The sequence below is a fragment of the Budorcas taxicolor genome, chromosome 13, assembly GCF_023091745.1.
Source record: "Budorcas taxicolor isolate Tak-1 chromosome 13, Takin1.1, whole genome shotgun sequence".
In the NCBI taxonomy this organism is placed as follows: Eukaryota; Metazoa; Chordata; class Mammalia; order Artiodactyla; family Bovidae; genus Budorcas; species Budorcas taxicolor.
Window position 1 is genome coordinate 74,202,684 of NC_068922.1, and position 26,808 is coordinate 74,229,491.

Genomic DNA, 26,808 nt, shown 5'->3' on the forward strand with positions numbered 1-26,808 from the left:
CACACACCATGTGGCCTGTTTGCAGGGGAGCGCATAACTTGTTTCCTCTCACTGTGAAACATGCAGTCATCACACCCTGGGATCCAACATCTCAGCTGAGTTTATCTCCAGCATAAAATAAGCATTGAGGTCTAAATGGAATATCGGTGGTGGTGGTTTAGTTACTAAGTTGTGTCCGACTGTTTCGACCCCATGGACTGTAGCCCGCCAAGCTCCTTTGTCCATGGGATTCTCCAGGCAGGAATACTGGAGTGGGTTTCCATTCCTTTTGCCAGGGGATCTTCCCAACCCAGGGACTGAACCCATGTCTCCTGCACTGCAGGCAGATTCTTTGCTGACTAAGCCACTAGGGAAGCACCAATGGAATATTACTCAGCCAATAAAAAAGAATGAAATCATGCCATCTGCAGCAACATAGTGATAGTGAAGTCGCTCAGTCATGTCCGACTCTTTAAGTGTCATAATGAGTAAAGAAAGTCAGACAGAAAAGGAAAACTACTGTAGGACATCCCCTATATGTGGACTCCAAAATGAAAGGATACGAATGAACTTACTTTCAGAACAGAAACAGACTCATAGTCTTCGAGCACAAGCTTACGGTTGTATGGGAAGGACAGGGGGAAGGACAGTTAGGAAGTTTACGATGGACATATACACACCACTATATTTAAGAAGGATAACCAACAAGGACCTACTATATAGTACATGGAACTCTGCTCAATATTATGTAGCAGCCTGGATGGGAGGGGAGTTTGTGGGGAGAATGGATACATGTATATATACAGCTGAAACTCTTCACTGCTCACCTGAAACTATCACAACATTGTTAATCAGTTGTACCCCAATCTAAAATTAAAAGTTAAAGCAAAAAAAGAATTGAGGTTTTCATCTTCCAAGGGCGTTTGCCACTGCTTTGAGAGTCCTGGCAATTCACTTGAATCTAGACCCAAGGGCCTCGATAGTAACTAGGTTGAGGGGGACATAGTCGTGTGGAGACTACATCCTTGTGCACACAGCATGGCGTGGTGCCAGCACATGGAAATCTAATGGACCACTTCATCTTCCGGGCGTGGGGTGGGGACTCATGTTTATTTTTTGCAACAGAAGACAAATGCTTCCAGTGTGCAGGTTAGGGGGAAAGAATGTGGGGTTTTCTGAGAGTCACCCCTTCCTGATCTTGGCTCCTTTCTCACATTCCCAAAATGCATGGGGAAGCCAGCTTTTTTGTGCCTGCTACCCTTCCCCGGCAGCCCTGGTGAGTGCTCCTGCAGGCCTGCTTTCAAAGCGCAGTTCTGAGGACTGTTTAATAGGCGAGGAAGTGGACTGGGACACACCTGTAACAGGGAGCCTGTTAGGAATGCTGCTTCCCAGGCCTCACCCAGACCTGGGCAATCAGAATGTGTGTTTATTTCCACAAGACCCGCTGCAGGAGCGAAGTCTGAGAAGTGCTGTTACTGGGCATTGGGCCCCAGCAGATGCAGGAAGAAGCCTGGTTAGGTGGGGAGGTCGAGCATGAAGAGGACTGACCCTAGCCCCTCCCCTTTCCCCACTTCCCTGCTCACCGCCTGGTCCCACCCCTCAGCAGGGGTGTGAAAAGCCCAGTCTGCCCGCAGCATCCTCAGGAGCCCTCCTGCAAGGCCACGAAGATGAGCCGGCTCTGCCTCTCCGCAGCCCTTCTGGTCCTCCTGGGCACCCTGGTGGCCGGCACCCCAGAGGGTGACGACAGCAACAAGGACAATGGTAAGTCCCAGCTCCTGTCTCCTCTGCAGACTGGGTGGGAGGGAAAAGGGGAGTCCTTGGAAGGGGCTGCAGAACAGGCATGGGGTGAGTGTTACCAACCCTCTCTGGATTTCTCCTGAGAAACTGGGCAGTTTTCACTCAAGGGACACTTCATGACTCTCAAAAAAAAAATCATGTTTTCAGCTTAAAAAATTATCCTGCATAACTCTACCAGATCAGGGGCCCCATCTCTGAGACTCTCTATTCCTGGTCCCTGCCTGGTCCTCAAACCTGACTGTCGTGTAACAATAAGATCGCTATTTGACCCTTGTCTGGGTTTATGGTCCAGTTTGCCTAAAACCCTTGGAATTTGCTGCTTTGTGTATGTTAAGGAAAGTGAAGTTGTTCAGTCATGTCGGACCCTTTGCAACCCCATGGACTGTAGCTTAACAGGCTGCTCCATCCATGGGATTTTCCAGGCAAGAATACTGGAGTGGGTTGCCATTTCCTTCTCCAGCAAACCTTCCCAACCCAAGGATCAAACCCAGGTCTTCCGCATTATAGACAGACGCTTTACCATCTGAGCTATCAATAGCTTCTGGGTGGGACTGGTCTCCAGGACTTTCCATCAGGTGATCTGAGGATTAGAATTTTCTGCCCCCAGCTCCTCTGTGGGGAGGGGAGGGTACTGGGATAGAAGTCAAGTCACCAACAGCTAATGAGTTGATCCACTTGCCAACCCAGTGAATAAAAACCCTTAAACATTGGGAATTGCAGAGCTTCCTGGGTGGGGAACATTCAAGAGGGCTTTTCTCTAATAGCAGAGAGCAGGTTTCTCACTGCGGTGGTTTCTCTTGTTGCAGAGCACAGGCTCTAGGGACTTGGGCTCAGTAGTTAGGGTGCTCGGGCTCAGTAGTTAGGGTGCTCGGGCTCAGTAGTTAGGGCACTCGGGCTCAGTAGTTGTGGCTCCTGGACTCTAGAACGCAGGCTCAGGAGCTGTGCCACACGGGCTTAGCTGCCCCATGGCACGTGGAATCTTCCCACGTAAGGGATCAAACCCTTGTCTCCTGCATTGGCGGGTGGGTTCTTTTACCACTCAGCCACCAGGGAAGCCCCTGAGTTTTATCCTTTATTTTATCCTTTATCCAGTAAATAAAAGACTTTCCTGAGTTGTGTGAGTCGTTCTAGTCAATTATTGAAACTTGAGAGCGGAAGCCACACAGCCCCTGAATTTCTAGCCAGTGGCTGAGAGGTCTGTGGGACCCCAGGGACACGTAGCTGGCATCTGAAGTGGAGCCGTCTTGTGGGGTTGAGCCCTCATCCCGTGGAGTCGGGGCTAACTCTGCAGATTTAGAGTCTGAAGTGAGTTGACTTAGGGGCCACCGCATTGGTCTGGAGAATTGGTTGGTGTTGGAAGAGATACCCCATGTTTGATGTACAGAAGAAACCCAGACTCGTATATCCCTGGGCTTTGATGGCTGGGAGGAGGCTCAAGTACAGGTGAGAAAAAGTGGAGGGCAGTGTTCCCAGAAACTCTTACCAGTTACCTAGATTGTAACAATTCCCTGCAGATGGCAGTCGTTTTTACATGGGTTGTAACAGGATTGTACATTGACCCAACCTTACCACTCACCTGCTCTGCGACCTGAGGTCAGTAACTTTGCTACAGTTTCCTCACCTGTACAAGGGAAAACTACCAAACAAATTCTTGCAATGAATTATCAGTCATGAATATAGAGGATTTTTTTTTCACATTTCACACCTGATAATGTCCATTTTCCACCAAGATGTCTTAGTCTGAAGAATTTTTGTCTACCTACCCCCAAGAAAAAAAATATGTAGGGGTCAAATAATGATATTATTGGGCTTCCCAGTGGCTCAGCTGTAAATAATCCACCTGCAGTGTAGGAGACATGGAGATGTGGGTTCGATCCCTGGGTCAGGAAGATCCCCTAGAAGAGGAAATGGCAACCCACTCCAGTATTCTTGCCCAGAAAATTCCATGAACAGAAGAGCCTGGCAGGCTACAGTCCATGGGATGGCAAAGACTCGGACACGATTAAGTGTTTCAACAGCAATGATATTATTTCTCCATTATTATTGCAAAAATGCAACACTTCCAGGACTTTGCTCTTGGAGACAAGGTTATACTTCTCTCGGGCTGTTAGAATATTTGTGATGACTCAAGGCCCTTCCCTTTATTCCCATGTCTATTATTTTATCATCGTCTCAGGATATGGGATGTTGGAGTAGATTCATAGTTGTCTAGATGTGCTGCTACCAAAAGTAAGTCCATGTGCCTACTCACAGTGAGGCTAAGCAAACCAAGAAGTCTGAGTTTGGGGCCGAGAAAGGTTTATTGCAAGGCTATGAAAGGAAACGAGAGTGGCTCAGGCCTTAAAAACCCCTAACTCCCCCCGAGAGAAGCTTTTACATGCAAGATTTGGGGTGAAAGCTGTAGATGTGTGATTGTGTGACTTTCTTCTGCATGGTTGGTGTTCCAAGAACTTTGTGCTCAGCCAGAAGTTACCTTCCTCCAGCTGGGTGGGGAATTTAGTTGTCCCAAAAGAACTCAAAGATACTGATAAGTATATTCCTTCTGGAGGAGCCTGGACCCTGCCCTGCCCCATTGTGCACTGTTGTTTCTTGACTGCTTCTCCTTTGTTCTGCTTCCCCTCCCTTCCTTGATTAGCCTTCGCTTGAATCTGCCCTTTGGTATTCCGGAAAGCCTAGGAGTCTGAAGCCTTTTTCCTGCAAATAAGAAACAAACTGGGGGCCTGGAAAGGCTTTTGTTCCCAGAAGCCCAGAACTCCGTAAGCTCCTGCTCAGCTTCAGACATTTCACTAACAGGAATTTAATTATATTCATTCTACTCAATGACTGCACCCAGCAGAAGCATGAGGTGGGAGATTCATTCACTTGACAAATATTTATCAAGGCCCGGCAAACCATTGTTCTTAGTGTGGGGACACAGCTATGAGCAAAATGTAGCACAGATCCAGTGCACTCTAGGAGACGGACAGCTGAGTAGGTGAAATACTATGGCAGTTCATGACAAGTGTTTCAATTGTAGAGATTGACGGGGAAAGGAATCCATGCTCTTTCTGCAGGCCAATTAGCAAAACCCTCAGTGATAAGGAGGTGTTTGAGCGGCAGCCAGGACCAGGGTGGCTGGAGCTGAATCGGTGGAGCAGAGGGGAGAGCAGGGGGATAAGGCAGAGAGGCCATGGGGGAAGATCATGAGGAGCTTCCTAAGGTTTTACAAGAATCAGAATTTGACTGAGAGAGCTGGGGAGCCACTGGGATTCAGAGTGGTCACAGGAGCCACGGGTAGGACTCAAGTTAAGACTGGATCCCTGCGGCTGCAGTGCACAGAGTGGCCTCTAGGGGGCGAAGGGCAGAGACGGGCCCGGTGAGCAGCTGCAGCAGTGGTCGGTCCAGTGAGCCAGGAGGAGGGTGTAGCTGCGTTACTTCTTGGGTTGACTCCAGTTCCCTTGAATAACATGAATGGCTTGCCCGGTTGAGGACAATTCTGTTCCTCAATTACACAATTAAGCATCTTCACTGTTTTCTGATACACAAATGCATTAGTATATGTTCATTATACTAGAAAAACGTTCATTATACTAGTTTTATACATAAAACTCAGAAAATCAAAATATCAAAAGGTAAATCAAGGGACTTCCCTGGTCCAGTGGCTAAGGCTTCAACAGGGGGCATGAGTTCAACCCCTGATCAAGGAACTAGATCCCGTATGCGGCAAGTAGAGACGATCTCGAGTGCCTCAACAAAGATCTGGCACGGCCAAATAAATACAGTAGTGAGAAAAAGACAAATAAAATAAAAAGAAAAATAAATATAGTAGCAAGGACATGGAAGCATCTTAGATGTCCATCAGCAGAGGAATGGATAAGGAAATGTGGTACATATATACAATGGAATATTACTCAGCTGTAAAAAGGAACGCCTACGAGTCAGTTCTAATGAGGTAGATGAACCTAGAACCTATTATACAGAGTGAAGTCTGAAAGAGAAAGACAAACATCGTATATTAACACTCATATATGGGATCTAGAAAGACAGTGCTGACGATCCTATTTGTGGGGCAGCAAGGGTGACACAAACATAGAGAACAGACTTCTGGACACAGTGGGAGAAGGAGAGGGTGGGATGATGTTCGAGAAGAGCATGGAAACATACACATTACGGTATATAAACGAGATCGCCAGCGGGAGTATGACGTAAGATGCAAGGAACCCCCAAGCCAGTAACAATCTAGAGGGGTGGGGTGGGGAAGGAGGTGGGAAGGGAGTTCAAGAGGGAGGGGATATATGTATACCTATGGCCAAGTCATGCTGATGTATGGCAAAAATCACAATAGCATTAAGTAATTATCCTCTAATTTTTTTTTTTTAAGGGTAAATCAACATTTCAAATCTCACAACCCAAAGATTAGGGATAAATCCTTCTACTTTGAGGTCTTAATGTACATGAACTCACAACCTTGTTCATCCAGAGATGAGGAGGGAACAATGCAGCCTCAGGCAGAGCTTGGGGTTTGCCCAGTGGCTCAGCGGTAAAGAACCCACCTGCCAATGCAGGAGAAGTGAGAGACTCGGATTCAGTCCCTGGGTTGGGAAGATCCCCCTGGAGAAGGAAATGGCTACCCACTCCAGTACAACTGCCTGGAGAACCCCATGGACAGAGAGGAGACGGGCAGGCTACGGTCCATAGGATCACAAAGAGTCAAACACAGCTGAAGTGACTTAGCATCTCGCATCATCTAGGCAGAGCTACCTCGCAGGTAGCACAGCCTTCCCTTTCCTCAGCTCCTCAGCCTCCAGATAGGACAGGCTCCACCTCTGCCACAGGGCTGTGATTTGGGTGAGGTGAGTGAGGCACTCACTCAGCCCAGGATTGATAGATCATAACTGACTGCAATGTTGCTCTTGAGTCGATCAGTCTTGTTCGACTCTTTGTGACTCCATGGACTGTAGCCCACAAGGTTTCTCTGTCCATGGGGTTTTTTCCCCAGGCAAGAATACTGGAGTGGGTTGCCATTTCCTTCACCAAGGGATCTTCCCAACCCAGGAATCGAACCCTAGGCTCCTGCACTGCAGGCAGATTCTTCACCACTGACGCAATATGAAAGTTTTCAATGAAAAGGACATGACCCTCCACTTGCTTGACCTGCCTCTTTGCTTCACCCCTGGCCCTGCTCAGCTGGAACCAAGAGTTTTACACTGAGACTTGAATATACCTCATTCCTAATTTCAAGTGAAAATGTTATCTTCTACCAGATGTAACTTGCTATTTTAAAGAGGCAACTCTTCTTTTAAATAGAGAATTGCTATTCTTTAGTCTTTAAGAAAGCAACTTTCTAATTGATGCAAAGGTTTTCTCATAAATGAGAGCTTTCCCTCTTCTCTCTGGGCATTTCTGTGATCTTTTTTAGTCTGAGTTTCACAGGATTTTCTTTTTCGTGTTTATTGGATGGTTTATTTAAGTGATCAAGAAGTTTGTGGATGTACAAACATATTTAATAACTCAGAGACTTTTGAGTTCCCATCTTAAATGTTCATCAAGATAGTTTACATTTTGACAACTTATGTCTATATATTAATTTTCCGATTTCTGAACCAATACATATTTTAAAACATTGCATAGAATAAATATATGTTCTTGATATGCTTGGGTGTTAAAATGAAGGTATTTACTTAATCTGAGGCTCCAGAAAAGAAGCATCATGTTTCCTAGTGTTGGGAAAACTGGCTGTGTTGGTGTCCAGGATGGTCCCTGGGGACTTCTCTATTGTGTATCAATGGGGGAAGCTTAATGGGCTTTAATGGGCAATTGTGTCCATGAGTGATTTTTAGTTTGGATGCTGCCCTGGAAAATTAAATTAAAATTTAATGAGCACATCTAACAATTACTGTAATAACTAGTGTTTATTGAGGATTGATTGATTACCAGTTACTTGACAGACATCATCTCTCATTCTCTCAACAAGTCCCTGAGGTTGGGGTTATTATGCTCATTTCGATGATGACGATGCTGCGGCTCAGAGTGGTCACTTGTCTCACCTCAGGTCACATAGCCAAAGAGTGGCTCCTCTAAGACTTTAAGGAATATAGCCTAGGGGCTTGCAGTAGATGTTGCTTGAGACTGGGGTGTACTGGGATAGGAAGGGGTGGGAAAATGACTCTGAGGGGTGGGAGGTGAGAGGGCTGAGGATGGGGCTTTACCCAAAACCCAGATTTCTTCTCAATTTTCCTTTGAAAGAAGCGGATCTGTTGCTAAAAAGGGATTGACACCCATATCCTCAGGGCAGGAGTTTTATTCTTAACCAAACACATCACTGGATGGAGTGCTTTTACTCCACGATACACTTCGACCATTTTCTGGTGTCAATAAATATTCTTGTACAGCATTACTTACTTATAAAAATTGTGGTATATTTTATTTTAAATATGTCTTCTTTCATAATTGCAAAAGGAATACATGCTCACAGGAACTTGTTTAAAGGATATAAAGATGTGTAAGGAAAGTTTTTAAGACTCCTTCTCTTGCTGTGTGTTTGTTTTCCCAAGCCATTAACCAATTGTCCAGTTCTCAGGGAACACTGACCGGCTGTCTTTGCATCATACCAGTTCTGACGCTAGCAACCTGGAAATAGTGTCAGATTCCACCGGTTAATGACTGTGGCCCACAAGTCTCCTCCCATCTTCAGACTCCAATTACAGGTCCAGCCTGTCACTCATGCTTCTACCAACAGCTGTATATCAGTTTCCCACGACGCCCCTGGAGTTAAGTGAATTTGCTAGAGCAGCACAGACTTGGGGAAACATTTTACTTACAAGAATAACAGTTTATCAGCGCTTCCCCAGTAGCTCAGTGGTAAAGAATCTGCCTGTAATGCAGAAGCCCCAGGAGATGCAGCTTCGATTCCTGGATCTGGAAGATCCCCTGGAGAAGGGTTTGGCAACCCACTCCGGTATTCTTGCCTGGAGAACCCCATGGACAAAGGAACTTGGCAGGTTACACTCCATAGGGTCACAAAGAGTCGGACACAACTGAAGCGACGTTAGCACGCAGGCACGCATTAGCTTCTCATAAAAGGATATAATTCAGGACAACCATATGGAAAGGCTACACGAGGCAGGATATGGAGAAAGGGCACAGAGCTTCCATGCTGTCTCGTTGTCCATACTCCCTGAACCTGCTCCTGTTTACCAACCTGGAAACTCTTCAGATGCAGTCCTTTTGTGTTTTTTCTGGAGGCTTCCTTATGCAGTCACGATGACTGTGTGATGACTCACACAATCTGTGGCTCAGACGGTCAAGCGTGGCTTTACCCTGCTGGCTCAGATGGTAACATGTCTCCCTACAATGTGGGTAGACCCAGGTTCAATCCCTGGGTCAGGATCCCTGGAGAAGGAAATGGCAACCCACTCCAGTACTCTTGCCTGGAAAATCCCATGGATGGAGGAGCCTGGTAGGCTACAGTCCAGGGGGTGGCAAAGAGTCAGACATGACTGAGTAACTTCACTTTCACTTTCACTTTCCTCAGACAGTCACAATTGATTAAATCATGAACTATTGGTGACTGATAAACTTCCACCCACTCTCTTCTCCCTGGAGGTGGGGGCTTCAGAGGGTCAAGGTGACAGTTCAACCATCTGATCAGGCACTTGGTTCCCCTGGCAGCCAGCTCCCATCCTTGGGTTACCTGGGAGATTTCCAAAGTCACCCTCTTCACATTACTGAAGACACCTTTATTGCTCTCCTCATTTAGAAAATTCCCAGGGTTTTAGGAGTTTTGTGCTGGGATGGAACTAGCACCAAATATATATTTCTAATTATATTATAAATCACAACATCAGTTCAGTTCAGTTCAGTCGCTCAGTTGTGTCCAACTCTTTGCAGCCCCATGAATCGCAGCACGCCAGGCCTCCCTGTCCATCACCAACTCCCAGAGTTCACTCAGACTCACGTCCATTGAGTCAGTGATGCCATCCAGCCATTTCATCCTCTGTCGTCCCCTTCTCCTCCTGCCCTCAATCCCTCCCAGCATCAGTCTTTTCCAATGAGTCAACTCTTTGCATGAGGTGGCCAAAGTACTGGAGTTTCAGCTTTAGCATCATTCCTTCCAAAGAAATCCCAGGGCTGATCTCCTTCAGAGTGGATTAGTTGGATTTCCTTGCAGTCCAAGGGACTCTCAAGAGTCTTCTCCAACATCACAATTCAAAAGCATCAATTCTTCGGCGCTCAGCCTTCTTCACAGTCCAACTCTAACATCCATACATGACCACAGGTAAAACCATAGCCTTGACTAGACAGCATCACATCCCCTCAAAATTCTAGTATTCCCATCTCCATGAGATAGCCAAAGTTAAAACACTCTAGGACTTCCCTGGTGGTCCTGTGGTTAAGAATCTGCCTGTCCAATGAGGGGACATGGGTTTGATCCCTGGTCTGAGAGGATTTCACACGCTGTGGGGCAACTAGTCCCATGGGCCACAACTACAGTCCAGGCAACTAGAGAGTAACCCCCTCTCACCACAACTAGAGAAAACCCATTTGCAGTGAAAAAGACTCAGAGCAGCCAATTAATTAATTAAAATAAAAAACATTTTTAAAAATATACCATATGTTTTTCCATTCCTTTCTCCATTACAGCATGATACTTTCCCACTTTTTTTTAAATACTGGAAACTTTCAACCTTACTCAAAAGTACAGAAAATAGTATAATTAAACCCTATGTACCCATTGTTCACTTTCAGCAACTATCAACATATGGAGAATATTGTTTATGTTTGACCTTTTTCCCCCCAGGATTTTAAAAAGCTGATCTAAGGCATCATGCGAATAAATCCATAAATACTTCATGAAGGGTATATGGGTTTTTTTAATACCATCACCATGTCATCTTCACACCTAAAAGAATTAATAATAATGCCTCAGAATGCAGGTCCTCAAGTGGAGGCTCACAGTTCAGGCTTTCCTCACCATCGCTACCGCCACTCACCATTCTCTGTTTCCAGGACCGGGGGTCCATTTGCTGACCTTGTAGCCCCAGCTGTGATGGCCATCCTCGTAACTAACCCGTTGTCCCTCCCAACCCCTCAGGCCTGCACCCTGCCTTCTGTCTGCAGCCTCCATACACCGGGCCCTGCAGGGCCATGTTCACCAGGTACTTCTTCAACGCCGTGTCCGGGCTCTGCCAGACCTTTACTTACGGCGGATGCAGAAGGAAGCCGAACAACTTCCGGAGTGAGAAGGACTGTATCAGCGCCTGTGGGGGCCACAACAGGGCACAGCGTAAGACGGGGCCGGGCAGAGTGGGACGGAAAGGGCTGGGGAGGCGGGCGGAGCTCAGGGGCCACACACCGTTCACCCCTGCCCGGTGCCTTTCCTCCTCGCTGCTGGCCAGCAGAAGTGGCCGCAGTGTCCTGTGAAACCACACACTGAGTGAGTTCTCCAGGGGCCAACTTTCCAGAAGGTCACCCCTAGAATCACCTTCCAGGTAATCTAAGCCACTCTCAGGCTCCTCTTTCTCAGATGGGAACGCCGAGTCAGCCACCCTGCCCAGCGGGTCCACCGTGCTCCTGAGCAGAAGGCTTTTCTCTTCCTGGCCATCTTGGTGTCAGGAGTACCGCGCTCGCTCGTTTCTGGGGTTGTCAAGACTCTGTCAGGGTGTACGCTGTCAAGGTCAGGGGCTTCAGTGATGACAGTCAACAGGTTCCTTCTTTTTTCTTACAGAGAATCCGGCAGCTGTGCTCCCTGAGATGCTGAAGTCCTAGGAGGCCCCACACGGGGCTGTGGCTGCTTCTGAGCTATTTGAGTCTCCTCTGCTTCCTTCTCAAGTCTCCCCTCCTCAGCAGAACCCTGCCTCTCTCTTTGCTGCAACCTCACCCTCACCCCCCTCCCCAGCATCACTGCTCTCCTTGGAGGGGCAGCGGGGGAATTTCTGGTCCAGCCCTGAGCATCAGTGGTGGTAGAAGCGTTTTCAGTAAAGAAGCCCTCTTGCCCCACAGTGATGTTGCATATTTGTCTGTGGCTTCAGCCTCTGGCCTTATATCTAATAAATTCATTTTCTAATTAAACTAACAGGAGTGGATTCTGTTGTCTGCAACCAAGAACTGTAACCCACTGTGTCCATGAAAACGGTAGTCCTTCTCACTGTTCCATGGTGTGGAAGGCACCTCCCTTTTTTCTGTCCTCAGACTGGGCCCTACCAGGTGTAGGAACCATTCCAGCCCCACCTACCTCTTAATAGCCACTCCCAAGCAACACAAAAACCTGTGTAACAGATACCATGCCATGAAAGCATTTGTTTACTTTTTGGACCAGATCAGTCTGGGGACTGGTCATCCTCCTGGACTCTTGGGAGGACAAAGGAAGGTGGGTGAGGCTCACTTCTCCACTTGCTCAAGGAAACCCCTCCCCTGAGGTCCTGTGGGAGGGTAGGGACTTTTATTTCTTCTAAAGAAAAGCATCGACCCACTTAGCACCTGCCCAGTGCCGAGCTCTGTGCCTAGCATTTTTTTGGCATTATTTCACTTAATCATCTGAGAATCCTCTGAGGATAAAACGGGGGTATGCAGATGTCAGCTGGCTGGTGGGTTTGTTTCCTGGAGTTCCTATAACGAAGCACTATGAACTGAGTGATTTATTTGTTAATATTTATTTAGCCACACCATGCAGCTTTCAGGATCTTAGTTCCCTGACCAGGGGGTCAAAGTGTGCCCTGCAGTGGAAGTCTGGATTCCTAACCACTGGACAGCCAAGAAATTCCCTGAAAACCAAGTATTTATTCTCTCTTACTTCTGGAAGCTAGAAGTCTGAGATCAAGGAGTCAGCAGGGCCATGCTTCCTTGAAAGGCCCTGATCCATTCCAGGCCTCTCTCTCAGCTCCTGGAAGGCCTGGCTTGCTGCAGCATGAGCCCAGTCTTCACATGGCATTCTCCCTGTCTGTCACCTAATCTGCCCTTTTTGTCAGGACACCAGTCATACTGGATTTGGGCCCATCCTAAGGAACACTTAACTTAATCCCCACGCTAGAGACCCTGTTTCCAAACAAGCTCACATTCTGAGTTCCTGGGGCTTAGGACTCCAACATCTCTTTATTGGTGGGGACAGAGCAGCAGAACCCTAACCATGACCACCTAGCTGACTGTCCCAAAGCTTTTGTCCTTTGCAAGGAGAAAGAGTTAAGAGCCCAACTCCCCAGCCAGTCTGTAAAGATCCAGAGCCTGGGTTTGTTATAATTTGGGATTCCCTTGACTCATTGGAAAAGACTCTGATGCTGGGAGAGATTGGGGGCAGGAGGAGAAAGGGACGACCCAGGATGAGATGGCTGGATGGCATCACTGACTCGATGGACGTGAATCTGAGTGAACTCCGGGAGATGGTGATGGACAGGGAGGTCTGGCGTGCTGCGATTCATGGGGTCGCAAAGAGTCGGACACGACTGAATGACTGAACTGAACTGAACTGAACTGAAGCAAAGGGAGTATAGTTTATTGGGTACATGAAAGGGCAGGAAAGGTGGCCAACAAACATGGAGGAGCAAGCCCGCTGGCACTGGTAGTGATGCCCTCCATCCCATGGGGGAGGGGCTAGGTGGGGTACAGCACCTTCCTTGTAGTTGCCTCCCCCAAGAGGTTAAAGGGCAGTTACCAACTCCCTGTCACTCAGTGACTGGGGACTTCTGACTCCCTCGGTGCACAGGCTTCTTGTGTGGCCCCAAGAAATCCTTCAGGAAAAGAGCTGTAGATACTGGCAGTTGGAAGCCAGCCAGCAACGCTGAAGGTGGTAGTAGTCCGTGGGCACACTTCTATCTCACTATGTGGCTTTGAATAATTTACTTAACATCTTTGCACTTGTCTTCTTCCTACCTGGGGTTGTTGTGAGGAAAGTGAATTAGGACATGCTGAGCCCTAAGATCCGAGAGCCTGGCATGTAATTAATGCAATGTAAACACCTGTTAGGATAATTATCGACTAAATTATATGGGCAAAAAAACAAGAGAGTTCCAGAAAAACATCTAGTTCTGCTTTATTGACTCTGCCAAAGCCTTTGACTGTGTGGATCACAAGAAACTGTGAAAACTTCTGAAAGAGGTGGGAACACCAGACCACCTGACCTGCCTCTTGAGAAACCTGTATGCAGGTCAGGAAACAACAGCTAGAACTGGACATGGAACAACAGACTGGTTCCAAATAGGAAAAGGAGTACGTCAAGGCTGTATACTGTCATCCTGCTTATTTAACTTATATGCAGAGTACATCATGAGAAACACTGGGCTGGAAGAAGCACAAGCTGGAATCAAGATTGCCAGGAGAAATATCAATAACCTCAGATATGCAGATGACACCACTCTAATGGCAGAAAGTGAAGAGGAACTATAAAGCCTCTTGATGAAAATGAAAGAGGAGAGCAAAAAAGTTGGCTTAAAAGCTCAACATTCAGAAAACTAAGATCATAGCACCCGGTCCCATCACTTCATGGCAGATAGATGGGGAAACAGTGGCTGACTTTATTTTTCTGGGCTCCAAAATCACTGCAGATGGTGATTGCAGCCATGAAATTAAAAGACGCTTACTCCTTGGAAGGAAAGTTATGACCGACCTAGACAGCATATTCAAAAGCAGAGACATTACTTTGCTAACAAAGGTCCGTCTAGTCAAGGCTATGGTTTTTCCAGTGGTCATGTATGGATGTGAGAGCTGGACTATAAAGAAAGCTGAGCGCTGAAGAATTGAAGCTTTGAACTGTGGTGTTGGAGAAGACTCTTGACAGTCCCTTGGACTGCAAGGAGATCCAACCAGTCCATCATAAAGGAGATCAGTTCTGAGCATTGGAAGGACTGATGTTGAAGCTGAAACTCCAATACTTTGGTCACCTGATGCGAATAGCTGACTCATTGGAAAAGACCCTGATGCTGGGAAAGATTGAGGGCAGGAGGAGAAGGGGCGACAGAGGATGAGATGGTTGGATGGCATCACCGACTCAATGGACATGGGTTTGGGTGGACTCTGGGAGTTGATGATGGACAGGGAGGCCTGGCATGCTGCAGTCCATGGGGTCACAAAGAGTTGGACACGACTGAGCGACTGAACTGAACTGAACCACTGGAAAAGAAATGACTCTGACCTCACCTAGGAATATTCATGTTGGAAGGCATGTGGAATTGAAGCTGATTCAGAGTCCTTATTTCATATGTGAGGAATTTAGAGCCAAAGAAAGGGGAATATCTTGCCCGGTGACACCCAGCTACCAGCTATGAGACATTATAAAAGACTAAATTCAGGCAACATCACTCATTCTTTCAATCATTCATCACTCTATCTTGCATTTAGTGCTTGTTCTGTGATAGGAAGCAGGGAAATAGAAATGACCAAGACAGTAGCTTCCAAATGAGAGTATGTGATTACTCTCATTCATACCAGTAAGTATTTTGAATATGTATTTGTGCATACTCATATGCACATTGTTGTACTAGTATGCACACTTGAAGTAGTCAATAATATATATTTAATAAAGAATAAGCTAGAGAAAGAGCTTCCCTGGTAGCTCAGCTGGTAAAGAATCCGCCTGCAGTGCGGGAGACCCCGGTTTGATTCCTGGGTTGGAAAGATCCCCTGGAGAAGGGATAAGCTACCCACTCCAGCATTCGTGGGCTTCCCTGGTGGCTAAGATGGTAAAGAATCCACCTGCAATGCTAGAGACCTGGGTTTAATCCCTAGGTTGGGAAGATCCCCTAGAGGAGGGCATGGCAACCCACTCCAGTATTCTTACCTAGAGAATCCCCACTGACAAAGGAGCCTGGCAGGCTACAGTCCATGGGGTTGCAAAGAGTCAGACACAACTGAATGACTAAGCCCAGCACAGCGCAGGCTAGAGAAAAGTAAGCAGAAGTTTGTAGATGTTTTCTCCTGTCCCCTGGTGCATCCCACTTTGGACACCTCTAGACCAGGACTGGCTTTACCTGCGAAGATCTCCCCACCCAGCCTGGCAAGCAGACATAATTGCAGAAACATGCATGCTGTGGGAGCTGAAGACGAACCCTAGCTGTCACCTGGAAAGGTCAAGGCCAGCCTCCCAGAAGAGGCAAGGTTTGAGCTGAGTGTGAAAAGGTGAACTGGATTCTACCAGGTGGAGAGAAGAGGTAAGACAAAGACGTGGAGCTGAGCGCCAAGATTCAACTTCCATCCAGATCCCAAGTTGAGTCTGTATCAGTTTCCACGTAGCCTTTGAACATCACAAGGGAGACCCCAACCTGTTCATCAAAGTCCGCTCAACCCTGAATACAGACGGATCTGGGAGTCCCCTCAGAAGAGACAGAGGAAGAGGAAATACCTAGGACATGTGAGAGAAACACCTTGTGCGTGAGAGCCCTTGTCCCAGAGCTTGAGTTACCAGCTTCCTCCTGCTAGTCCCTGCTCCTGGGGGAGTGAGGCAGCCGCCTTTAGCATCTCTAAGAAACAGACCCATCAGAGCTGAGTGACGTAGCTGAGTGGATGTTGGAATGAAGGATTTGGTGGTGGATGCAAAAATGAAGAAGTCATCTTAAAAATTAAGTGGTGGGATATTTAGCTTTCAGATACTCAACCAGCCTCAGTTTCTATACCTCCTTCTATGGGGAGCACAAGTCCTTGGGCAGCAGGTGCCAGCTGGTGGCTTTCATCCATACAAAGTCTTTTGTCCCAATGAACCAGTAACAGTACCCCTCCCGTCAGGCCCTGACTTTCACATTGGTCCTTACTCTGCTCCTAAGAAACCTATGGGCCAATTCTGCTGTCTTTGTCCTAAGACATTCCTAGAGACACTGGGAGATGGCAATCAGGGAAGTACCCCCATCTCTCCCAAAGTGTCTTTTAGGTTCTCTTGCAACATTTGCTAAGTCCCCTCTGCCAGCTTTCAGATTCTCAGGCCTCAAAGATGTGGACATCCCTTTGGTTCAGCTTCCAAAGTTTATGCAGAGGCTGATAAGATGGTTGCCACCCTCAGGAGGTACCCCTTCACTGAACTGTAAGAGGGGAGTTGATGTAAGAATAAGAGAATGGTCAGCACCCAGGTCACCCTTCTGTTTTGCTTTCCCTAGTAGGTCAAGAGCAATGATAATCAGAGACTGTGAACCAAATGAGGGTGACTGAGAGGAGAGGGTAGCAGACTTCCCTGGTGGCCCAGTGGTTAAGAATCTGCCATCCAATGCAGGGGACCTGGGTTCCATCCCTGACCAGGGAACTAAGATGCCATATGCCGCAGGGCAACTGGGCCTCAGCCTCACCGTACAGAGCATGCCACAACTAAGACCCAAAGCAGCCAAAAATAAATGATAAATATTATTTAAAAAGAGGAAGGGGTGGGACATAGATGAGGGCAGGACTCCAAAGCTCATGGAGGTATTCTCCAGGACACATCATACTTCAAGTTCATTATTTGATCTTCTCAGCTGCATAGCATTATGGGAATATGTTCAGAATCCACTGTCCCCAGTCAAAGGGAGAGCCCTGCTCTCCCAGGTAGAACATTTTTCACTCCCCTGTCTCTGAGAAAACGTACGATGGATGGATCTTCGGAGAACAGAGCTTAACTGCCTCACTACAGATGAAGTAACTGAGGCAACCAGGCTCTAAATACCACAGATAATTAAATAAAGGAAAAGAGAGAAGAAGACCCTTCCATCTTGGGTGGCCCCACACGGCATGGCTCATAGCTTCACTGAGTTACACAAGGCTGTGATCCATGTGATCATTTTGGTTAGTCTTCGGTGATTCTGTTACTCACTACCTTATAGTCTTGGGACTATTCCTCAAATCTCTGGGTTTTACTTTCTTTAATTATAAAATAAGGATAATGCTTGTACTTGTTCATGTTCTCAGCCATAGACCACTGGAAACACTCCTGTTCCTAGCTGAACAAGTTGGGTTTATTACTCACAGCAGCACCTCACAGAACACCTCCCTTGAGGAACGATATGGCTTTCCAATAAGATGCTAGAAAGAACTTTACAGGATGTGGTACGGCTAGCTTCAGGATTCAGGAAGCTGGCTTTGCTCTGACCTGCATGCTGTCGGGAAGTGAGCAGTTCTCTGACTGGCTGGCTTAATCTTCAAGAAGGGAAGACTAGATAGAGCTTAGAGCTGTACTTGGTAAAGCAGCATCAGCACCACTCATTTTAGGACATGTTATCATTTAGGATAACAGGATAATTTAGCTTATTTTGCCTATGTTCAAACTCGACTACAGAGTGTCCTATCATTGTCTTGATGCATCATGAACACATAATGGTCTTGTCTGATGTGGAAATTCTGTGAAATACATATGTTCAGCAAGAGAACATAAAGCCAACTGTGAGTGCCAAGTTGGCTTTCAGATTTCAGGGGCTGCTTTTCTCTTTCTCATAACTTCTCATAGAATTAAGGTGAGAATTAAGGATATAATATTAGTAAAATGCTTGGATAAGTGCCTGGCAGAGTACCCCTCAATGAATGGCAGCTCCAATAAGAGTAATAGAAATACTATTAAGAAATACTATTAATAAAGAAGCTGTGTGTGAGCATACTCATTCAGCTGTGTCTGACTCTCTGTGACACCATGTACTGTAGGTCACCAGGCTCCTCTCTCCATGGGATTCTCCAGGCCAGATTACTGGAGTTGGTTGCCATTTCCTCCTGCAGGGAATTTTCCTGACCCAGAGATCAAACCTGAGTCTCCTGCAGCTCCTGCATTGACATGTGGATTCCTTACCACTGAGTCATCTGAGAAGCCCAATAGATAAGTTATTTAATTATAATTAATAAGTATTAATTAATAGCAGTATAATGGAAAAGTACCTGGTTCCAAATAGAAGAAATTGACTTCAGTAGCTCTGGGTATTGCTGTACGACCTTGGGCAAGTCCCTTCACCATTCTGAACCACAGTTTCTTTCTATGAAAAATGGGGTGATTGCACCTGCCTTTTAGGAAATCCACTCCTCTGACTTGCCTGGGGGTCTAGTGGCTGGGACTGCACACTCCCAGTATAGGGGGCCCAAGTTCGATCCCTGGTCAGGGAACTAGATCCCACATGCCCAACCAAGAGTTCACATGCCAAAACTAAAGATCTTGCATGCCTCAAGGAAGACTGAAGATCCCACATGGTGCAACTAAGACCTGGCACAGCCAAATAAATCAATATTTTTTTTTAATAGGGGAAGAAAGAAATCCTCTCCTTTGGGTATTTTTGAGGACTAACAGATTACAATGCTGAAGTGCTTTGAACACCACAGACCAAAACAAGTTGGCTGGAAACACATAGAGTTTTGGGCTTCCCTGGAGACACAGGTTCAATCCCTGGGTCAGGAAGATCCCCAGAAGAAGGAGATGGCCACCCACGCAGTATTCTTGCCTGGGAAATCTCATGGGCAGAGCAGGCTGGTGGGCTACAGTCCATGGGGTTGCAGACAATCGGACACAACCTAGCAACTAAACAACAGTATCTAGTTTTGGGGGTTTTTTGGCTCCTGACTGCTTTTTAAGTGTGCTATCAACTGCATTAAAGAAAGTAACAAAGAGCATTTTTCTTTGGTAGCGTCACCTTCTAGAAATCCACTATCAGGAATTTCCCCATTGTTTAAGGAATGTCAAGGTCCTCTTCCAAATTTGTCCCATTCTTCTTCACACTGAATCTAATTCCTTCTGGCTTCGGTAATAGGTCTCACCCAGATCCACTCTCACACCCATCCCATGCAAAAATATTTGACCCTCTGGTCTCTCAAAAATATAGGGGGAAACTTTTGACTTTCTGCTGGTTCTCCTTTCAATTAAAGCCCCAAGGAACCAGTCATTAGGAACTCTTTAAGGAAGGCCCTCTCTGCCCACAGTGGCTGCCTCCTGGATCCAAACAAACCCTCCCTACTATTAGAAGGGAAAATTCAACTCTTTGGGTACCTCTGTGTGTGTGTGTGTGTGTGTGTGTGTGTGTGTGTGTGTGCATAAAGTGGGTTTATAAGTCAGCAGTTAATACAAATAATTATTTTAAAAAATATTTACTCAGCTGTGATGTACACAGGAAAGACGTGGTCTCTGCTCTGTTATAGTCTTATAGTCCATTTTCTAGCAGAAAATTCCAAGAGATATTGAACAAGTTATTACTAAGGAATACAATGCACAGGGTGTGAAGGGAGCGTTCATAGGGGAATGGAGGTGGTGGGAGTTGGATGGAGGGATGCCCTGAGGAAGTGAACTTTCAGTTGAGACCTGAGAGATGAGCTAGAGTCCCTGAGAAGAAGGTGGGGAAAGGGTTCTCGGCAGATGAAAATGCAAGAGATGGAGGAGGAGGTATGTGAGAATGAGTGGGAGGATGGGAGGAGGTAGCGCTGGGCCCAGAAGTGGGAACCAGACTTGAGGAAACTTGTGAGATGAGTTAAGAGTTCGGGGGTTTATCTGAGGTCAGAAGAAGGACCTGCTCAGCTTAGAAGAACCTGGCAGAGGATGGAGAGGAGGGTGGCAGGGGTGGGGGTGGGTGCAAAGGCAGGGGGGTCATGATGAAACCATACAACCCAGGCTGGGACTTGAACCATGGTCTTTTAACTGAGGTCACACACCTGTTCTGGGACCTTAATGAAGCTCAGCTTCTTTAAGTCTCTTGCATAAAGAATTCACTGAGAGACAAAGTGATTAAGAAATGAACTTATTTATTTAGACAGATATACATTCCATAGACAGAATATGGTCCATATCAAAAGATGAGAACGGTCTTGGAAGAAACACACTCCACTGACAGAGTATGGGTCATCTCAGAAGATGAGGGGCTCCCATATATGGAATGGTTACTTTTCATGGGCTGGGTAATTTCATAGGCTAACGAGTGGGAGGATTATCCCAACTATTTTGGGGAGGGGGTGGAGATTTCCAGAAATTGGGCCACCATTCACTTTTTATCTTTGCTGGTTGGCCTCAGAACTGTTGTGGGGCTATGTCAGCTAATGTGTTACCACAAGCATATAGTGAGGCTCAAGGTCTACTGGAAGTAGAATCTTCTGGCATGTTGGTCCTAGTTGATTCTAACCAGTTTTTGTCATGTCCTATGGCTATGTCATTCTTTCAAAATGACACATGGCTATATCATTCTGCCCCTTCCCTCCTGTTTCAGTGACAACTGTCCAGAGGGGAGATGGGAGTGGCCTGGATGCAGCAGAGAGCAGTGGCTACAGAGGAGACAGTGAAGAGGGACAACCAACAGGCTTTGCAGGAGACTGTTCGGAGTGAGGAAAGGGAAGAAGCATTGAAAGCAGTCAGGTGCCTGGGAGAAGGGAGGGGAATGAGTCTAGGGGAAGGACAAAGAGTTCAGCTTGGTCAATGTTGAGTCCATGGCACCTGTAGAACGTTATTGTCTAGACATTGATTCATCCAACCACTTGATCAGAAAATGCTGTGTAGGGATAGAATACAGGGTGATCAAAACCTCAGACACCTCATGGCACCTGTAGAACGTTATTGGGTAGACATTGATTCATCAAACCACTTGATCAGAAAATGCTGGTTAGGGATAGAATACAGGGTGATCAAAAACTCAGACGAGACTCTACGGCTTCAGCCTCTGGCTCTGCCAACTTTCTAGCTGTGTGGTCAGCTCACTTCTGTCCTCATCTGATCCTCTGCACGACGGGAGCCGTAATAACAGAACCTACTTCTTTGGTCAACAGTGACACCAAGGGGATGAATCTTTGTAAAGACCTTACAATAATGCCTGCACCCAGGAAGGAATAACCATGTCCTATCTCAGTGCCTGCTGTGTGTGCCAGGCACTGCCCTAGGCTCTGGATCACAGCAGAGAACAGCTCCCAGCTCCCTGCTCTGCCAGAACTGACATTGTAGCTGGTGGATCCAGTCAGCGATGATGAACAAGATAACATTTCTCAAAGAGATCACTGTCAGGCAGAAAATCATGCAGAATCAGGGCCAAGCAAATCACAGCAATTTTAGGCATATGGTTGTGAATATGGAAGGAAGAGCGAGTGGAAAGTCCCCAGGGCAGGAACAAGCTCCATGAGGTGGGGAACAGAAAGGTCTGTGCAGCAAGAGAAACTATGGGGAAATAGGCAGGGATTTGCTCAGAGGTGATTTTAGGGCATCTAGGTTGTAATTCCAGGTGCAGTGGTAAGCCTCGAGAAGACTTGAAGCAGGGAAATATCATGGTCTGATTTCATTTTTAAAAGGTCACTAACCAACAATGAGAAAATGCAACACACCAAGAGTAGAGAGAGGGGGAATTCCCTGGCAGTCCAGTGTAGGACTTCACGCTTCCAATGCAGGGGGCACAGCTTCCATCCCTGGTGGGGACTAACATCCACAAGCCACACGATGTGGCCAAAAAAAAAAAAAAAAGAGAGTGAAGAGAGGTCCATGCTGGAAATGGAGATCTCAGATTATTCACCTAATGGAAAATGGTGTTAAGGGGGTGGTTATATGGACCCGGTAGGGTGCAGAATCACAGTAAGAGGGAGACTATGGCTCTGCTCTTGCCTTCCCACGTGACCCTGGAGGTGAGTCCACTTACAAGGGAGGGTGGTGCCGGATACCATGTAATGATGGAGATGAATAACAACCACTGCAAAAGTTTGCTTTAGATGGATTCTCCTTCCTTACACAGTTCTACGAAGCAGCCACACTAATTCCTGGAGTGCATGCTGGCTGTGTGTGCATTCTGTCCCTGCCTGTCCTGTGTTGTGCAATTCAGCCTCAGTTTTCTCCTCTATAACGTGGGCATGATGAAATCTCCCCTCTCATGACTGTACAGAGGATGAGATTAGATAAACCCTGGGAAGGGATGTTGAAAGGAGAAAGAAGGTTCTTTCTTTCTTTCATATTTCTTTTTTTTTTCCTTTCAACTACTTTACATACTGGATTATGTTTCTTTAAAGTCTGTGTTTTGATATATGCTCTTTATTGACTAATTATCAGGTTTCATTGAAATTATATGTCAGTTTTCTAGAATTTCAAGTTTGATTCTTACTTAGTTTACTCTTAAAGTGCTAAACATTTATTAACGGTCTCCATCCAAAGAGCATGTAGATAGCTTGACACTGACAGATTTCTCACATATACATTTAACGGCTATTTTTAGGAAAGAATTTGTTGCCACCCATAACCAAGTTTCTTTCTTGGGAAGGAAGAAAGAGAAAAGGCTGTTGGGCAGGTACCTGGGAGTGTCTGTTACAGCTTCTCTCCCTGAGGCAGAGAAGTTAAATATAACATCTGACTTTTCCAGGCAAAGATAAAATACTTTCAGGCCCCATGAACTGTCGAGGGTGTGGGCACAAAGTGTCTTTGGTCCAGGACTGACCTGTCAGAGCACAAAGGTAGACAACATCCCTCGAGTCACTGGGATGAAGCAGGGCCAGGTAGACAGAGCTCAGAGCATCTACAGAGCATTTTGACAACAGCCCTTGGACAACATTTTGACATTAATCAAAAAATGTTTGACAACCACATTTTGACATTAATCACATGTGAGCTCTATCTTGGTTGCTTTTTTAAAAAAATTATATCCTAATCCAAGTTGACTTTATGAGGCTAGAAATACTATTTCGTGTTATAAATGAAGAAACTGAAGCTTGGAAGGATTAAATAATGTTGCCAAGGTCACCTAGCTAGGAAATGATGGAGCTGGGATTAACCTCTTCTCCAAGGTCACATAATCAATAATGACAGGAGTGCGATTTGAACTCAAAATTCTCTGACTTCAAAGACTGCCTTCTAAAAGAATTTTGAAAGCTGTGAGGCTAAAGCCCTGGAGATTCACAAGATAGGACTCAAAGTTCTCAAATAAGGAAGCTCTGCTGTTCATAGTTTTTTCAATTAGATGACATAGAAACAAATTTTTTTATAAAGAACTTGGTTTGCATTTACGTAAGACCTTACCTGTGAGTTAGAGGAGGGCTGACCAACCTAGACAGCATATTAAAAATCAGAGACATTACTTTGCCAACAAAGGCCCATCTAGTCAAAGCTATGGTTTTCCAGTAGTCATGTATGGATGTGAGAGCTGGACTATAAAGAAAGCTGAGTGATGAAGAATTGATGCTTTTGAACTGTGGTGTTGGAGAAGACTCTTGAGAGTCCCTTGGACTGCAAGGAGATCCAACCAGTCCATCCTAAAGGAGATCAGTCCTGAACATTTATTGGAAGGACTGATGCTGAAGTTGAAACTCCAATACTTTGGCCACCTGATGTGAAAAACTGACTTGTTTGAAAAGATCCTGATGCTGGGAAGGAGGGAGGAAAAGGGGACAACAGAGGATGAGATGATTGGATGGCATCACCAACTTAAAGGACATGAGTTTGAGTAAACTCCAGGAGTTGGTGATGGACAGGAAGCCCTGGTGTGCTGCAATCCATGGGGTCACAAAAGAGTCGGACATGGCTGAGTGACTGAACTGAACTGGACTGAGGCCTGAGAAAAGCCCATTGGATTTGGAAATGAGGAACTTGCTGGTGACCAGTAAGGGCATCAAATCTCCCTAGTTGTAAGCAACAGAAACTGACTCTGGCTACTGGAAGAAGAGAAGGAATTGGTGAGAATGATGTGGGGACGTAGAGGGCATCTATTTTCTCTTCCTGACTGTACCTTTAAGTTACATCCCATTGGATTCTTTGGCTGGCAACCAATAGTGCTAGCTGATGTAATTCAGTCTTGGAACTGAAGAAAATGCTAAAAAGAATTCTGCTTGGAAAGGATGGGAAACAAGAGAATCAAGGTCTTCTCAGGCTGCTTTTGAATGAATACCATACATTTTTAGGATTTTTGTCATTCATTAAGAAGTGAAACTGTTAGTCAGTCAGTCATGTCCAGTTCTTTGTGACCGTGGGGACTGTAGGCCGCCAGGGTCCTCTGTCTATAGAATTCTTCAGGCAAGAATACTGGAGTGGGTAGCCAGTCCCTTCTGCAGGGAATCTTCCTGACTCAGGGATGGAGCAAAGGTCTCCAGCATTGCAGGCAGATTCTTTACCCTCTTAACCACCAGGGAAGCATTCATTGGTCAACATTAAAATTCCAAGGAGAGCATCTGTTTGGCCACTCTTGGTCTGGGGATAAAATCAAGAACTCTGATTGACAAACCCCTCAGTCTGCCTGGCCCACCTGGGGCAGAGGAAGGATTGTTCCCTCAAACAAAAATCAGGCTACCTTTTTAAAAATTATTTATTTCTTTGTTTAATTCTGGTTGTTCTAGGTCTTGGTTGCTGCTCTCAGTCTTTCTCTAGATGCAGTAAGATGGGGTTACTCTTCGTTGCATTTCACAGGCTTCCCATTGCAGGGCCTCTCTTGTTGTGGGGCACAGGCTCAGTAATTGCGGTTCACAGGCCCTAGCACAGGGGGGCTTCAGTAGCTCTATGGCGTGTGGAATCTTCCAGGACCAGGGATGGAACCCATGGCCCCTGCATTGGCAGGCAGATTCTTACCCACTGTACCACCAGGCAAGTCCAAAATCAGGCTAGTGTTATCAGTAAAAGGACAAAGGGATGCTAGGTGACAAAACAGCAAAATAGCCAATACACTCAGAAAGAGAGGTTTCCTCTGAGTTAGGAAGTTTGAATGGGTCCAAGAGGAGAAAGAGCCATTGTATGGTTAAAGGTACCCTGTTCCTTCCTGGTAACGTCTCAGATACCTAACGTTCATTTGTTTACAGTCATCTTAGAGTCGGCAAGTCTGCAGCTGACTCATATCACCTCCCATTTCAACCTTGTTAAATAAGAACGAGCTACCTTTTCCCGAACACTTACTGTGAGCTCACCCAACAAGCCACACTTTTAAATGCCCTCCAGGCCAGGTGAATAATGAGGACAGAAGTATTTGGAGTTGGGGTGGAGGCAGGAGGACAGTAATGAATGCCAGGGATTATGGAAACTGGAGAGAACACTCCCCTCCAGGGAAGAGAGCAGTCCCCTTAGCTTAGCCCACGGCTTTGAAAGTGTGGTCCCTTGAACAGCACCATCAGCATCCCTGGAAACCCTCAAATGCAGATTCTCAGACTTCTCCCGAGTCCTACTGACTCAAAACCCTGGAGGTAGATATCTTAAATCTGTGTTTGAACAAGTGGTCTAAGTGATCCCAATGCTTGCTCAGGTTTAAGGCCCAGTGTTCTAGCTGATGGTTGCCACTGTGTTCCCAGACCATTTCCTTTTACTGAAAGATACTAGAATTTTACTTTTATGTGAAATTTCTCACTCTTAAATTTGACGACTAATTCAAACATTTAAAATGTACTGTGTGGGCTCACAATATAATATTCTATCCAGATTTGCAACCTCTGGTTTATGCTGTTGATACAGAGCAGGGCCCTGTGGGGCTCCTGGGCACAAGGCCTTTCTGTGTCTTGCATTTCTTTGATTATAGAAACAGCCTTCATTCAGCCTCCATGACCTTCCCTGAGGTCCAGTCAGCAGATTCAAGCAATTGTTAGTTAGGGAAGGAAGGGGATAGGAGACAAGGGAGAAATAATCAAGAACAGCCTTGGGGCAAGGTTCTGCTTTCCCATTAACAGATACATATAACAATATTTTTGTGCTATTTTGCGGGCATTGAAACCCCTTCCAGGTGGGAGAAGTTAACGATTAATGGTGGTAATCTGCCCACAAGCATGTAGACCCCAGGCCCATTGGACCTGCCTGCAGGTTGATGATGCTGACTCCTACTACATCACCACCAACCCATCAGAAGACTATCAATGAGCTGATCATGTCCTCTTTGCACAGTCACTGTGAAACTTCTCACTATCTTCTCCAAGTTGGGACACATGCTTTTGAGGGTGTTCAATTGCTGTGGCCCCGTTTGCCTGGCAAAGTAACAAAGCTGTTCTTTTCTACTTCACCCAAAACTCTGTCTCCAAGAATCAATTCGGCACCAGTATACAGAGAAGCTGAATTTTGGACCTTAGTTTTCCCTTTGAACCTTAAAATAATCCTACAGAACACTTCTTGTGACATGTTCCACCTTCCTTCTTTTGTCCTCACTCTGCAGTTTGTAGGATCTTAGTTCCTTGACCAGGGATTGAACCTGGGCCCTCAGCAGTGAAAGCATGGAGTCCTAACCACTG

General features: G+C 46.2%; 1 protein-coding gene across 1 annotated transcript; it reads left to right on the forward strand.

The window, feature by feature from the left end:
* Positions 1 to 1,206: 1,206 nt before the first annotated feature.
* LOC128058101 (pancreatic trypsin inhibitor-like) lies at positions 1,207 to 11,178 on the forward strand. The gene is made up of 3 exons (XM_052650461.1): positions 1,207 to 1,255; positions 1,672 to 1,740; positions 10,850 to 11,178. The coding sequence occupies exons 1-3, from the start codon at positions 1,207 to 1,209 to the stop codon at positions 11,176 to 11,178; spliced, it is 447 nt and encodes a 148-aa protein (XP_052506421.1).
* Positions 11,179 to 26,808: the final 15,630 nt, after the last annotated feature.

Excerpts from the sequence above, each read along its gene's own strand:
- LOC128058101 (XM_052650461.1), top strand. The coding sequence starts at position 1,207 with ATGGGGAAGCCAGCTTTTTTGTGCCTGCTACCCTTCCCCGGCAGCCCT. Across the intron at positions 1,256-1,671 it reads ACCCTTCCCCGGCAGCCCTG|CCCTTCTGGTCCTCCTGGGC; the intron begins GTGAGTGCTCCT and ends GCCTCTCCGCAG. Across the intron at positions 1,741-10,849 it reads CGACAGCAACAAGGACAATG|GCCTGCACCCTGCCTTCTGT; the intron begins GTAAGTCCCAGC and ends CCAACCCCTCAG.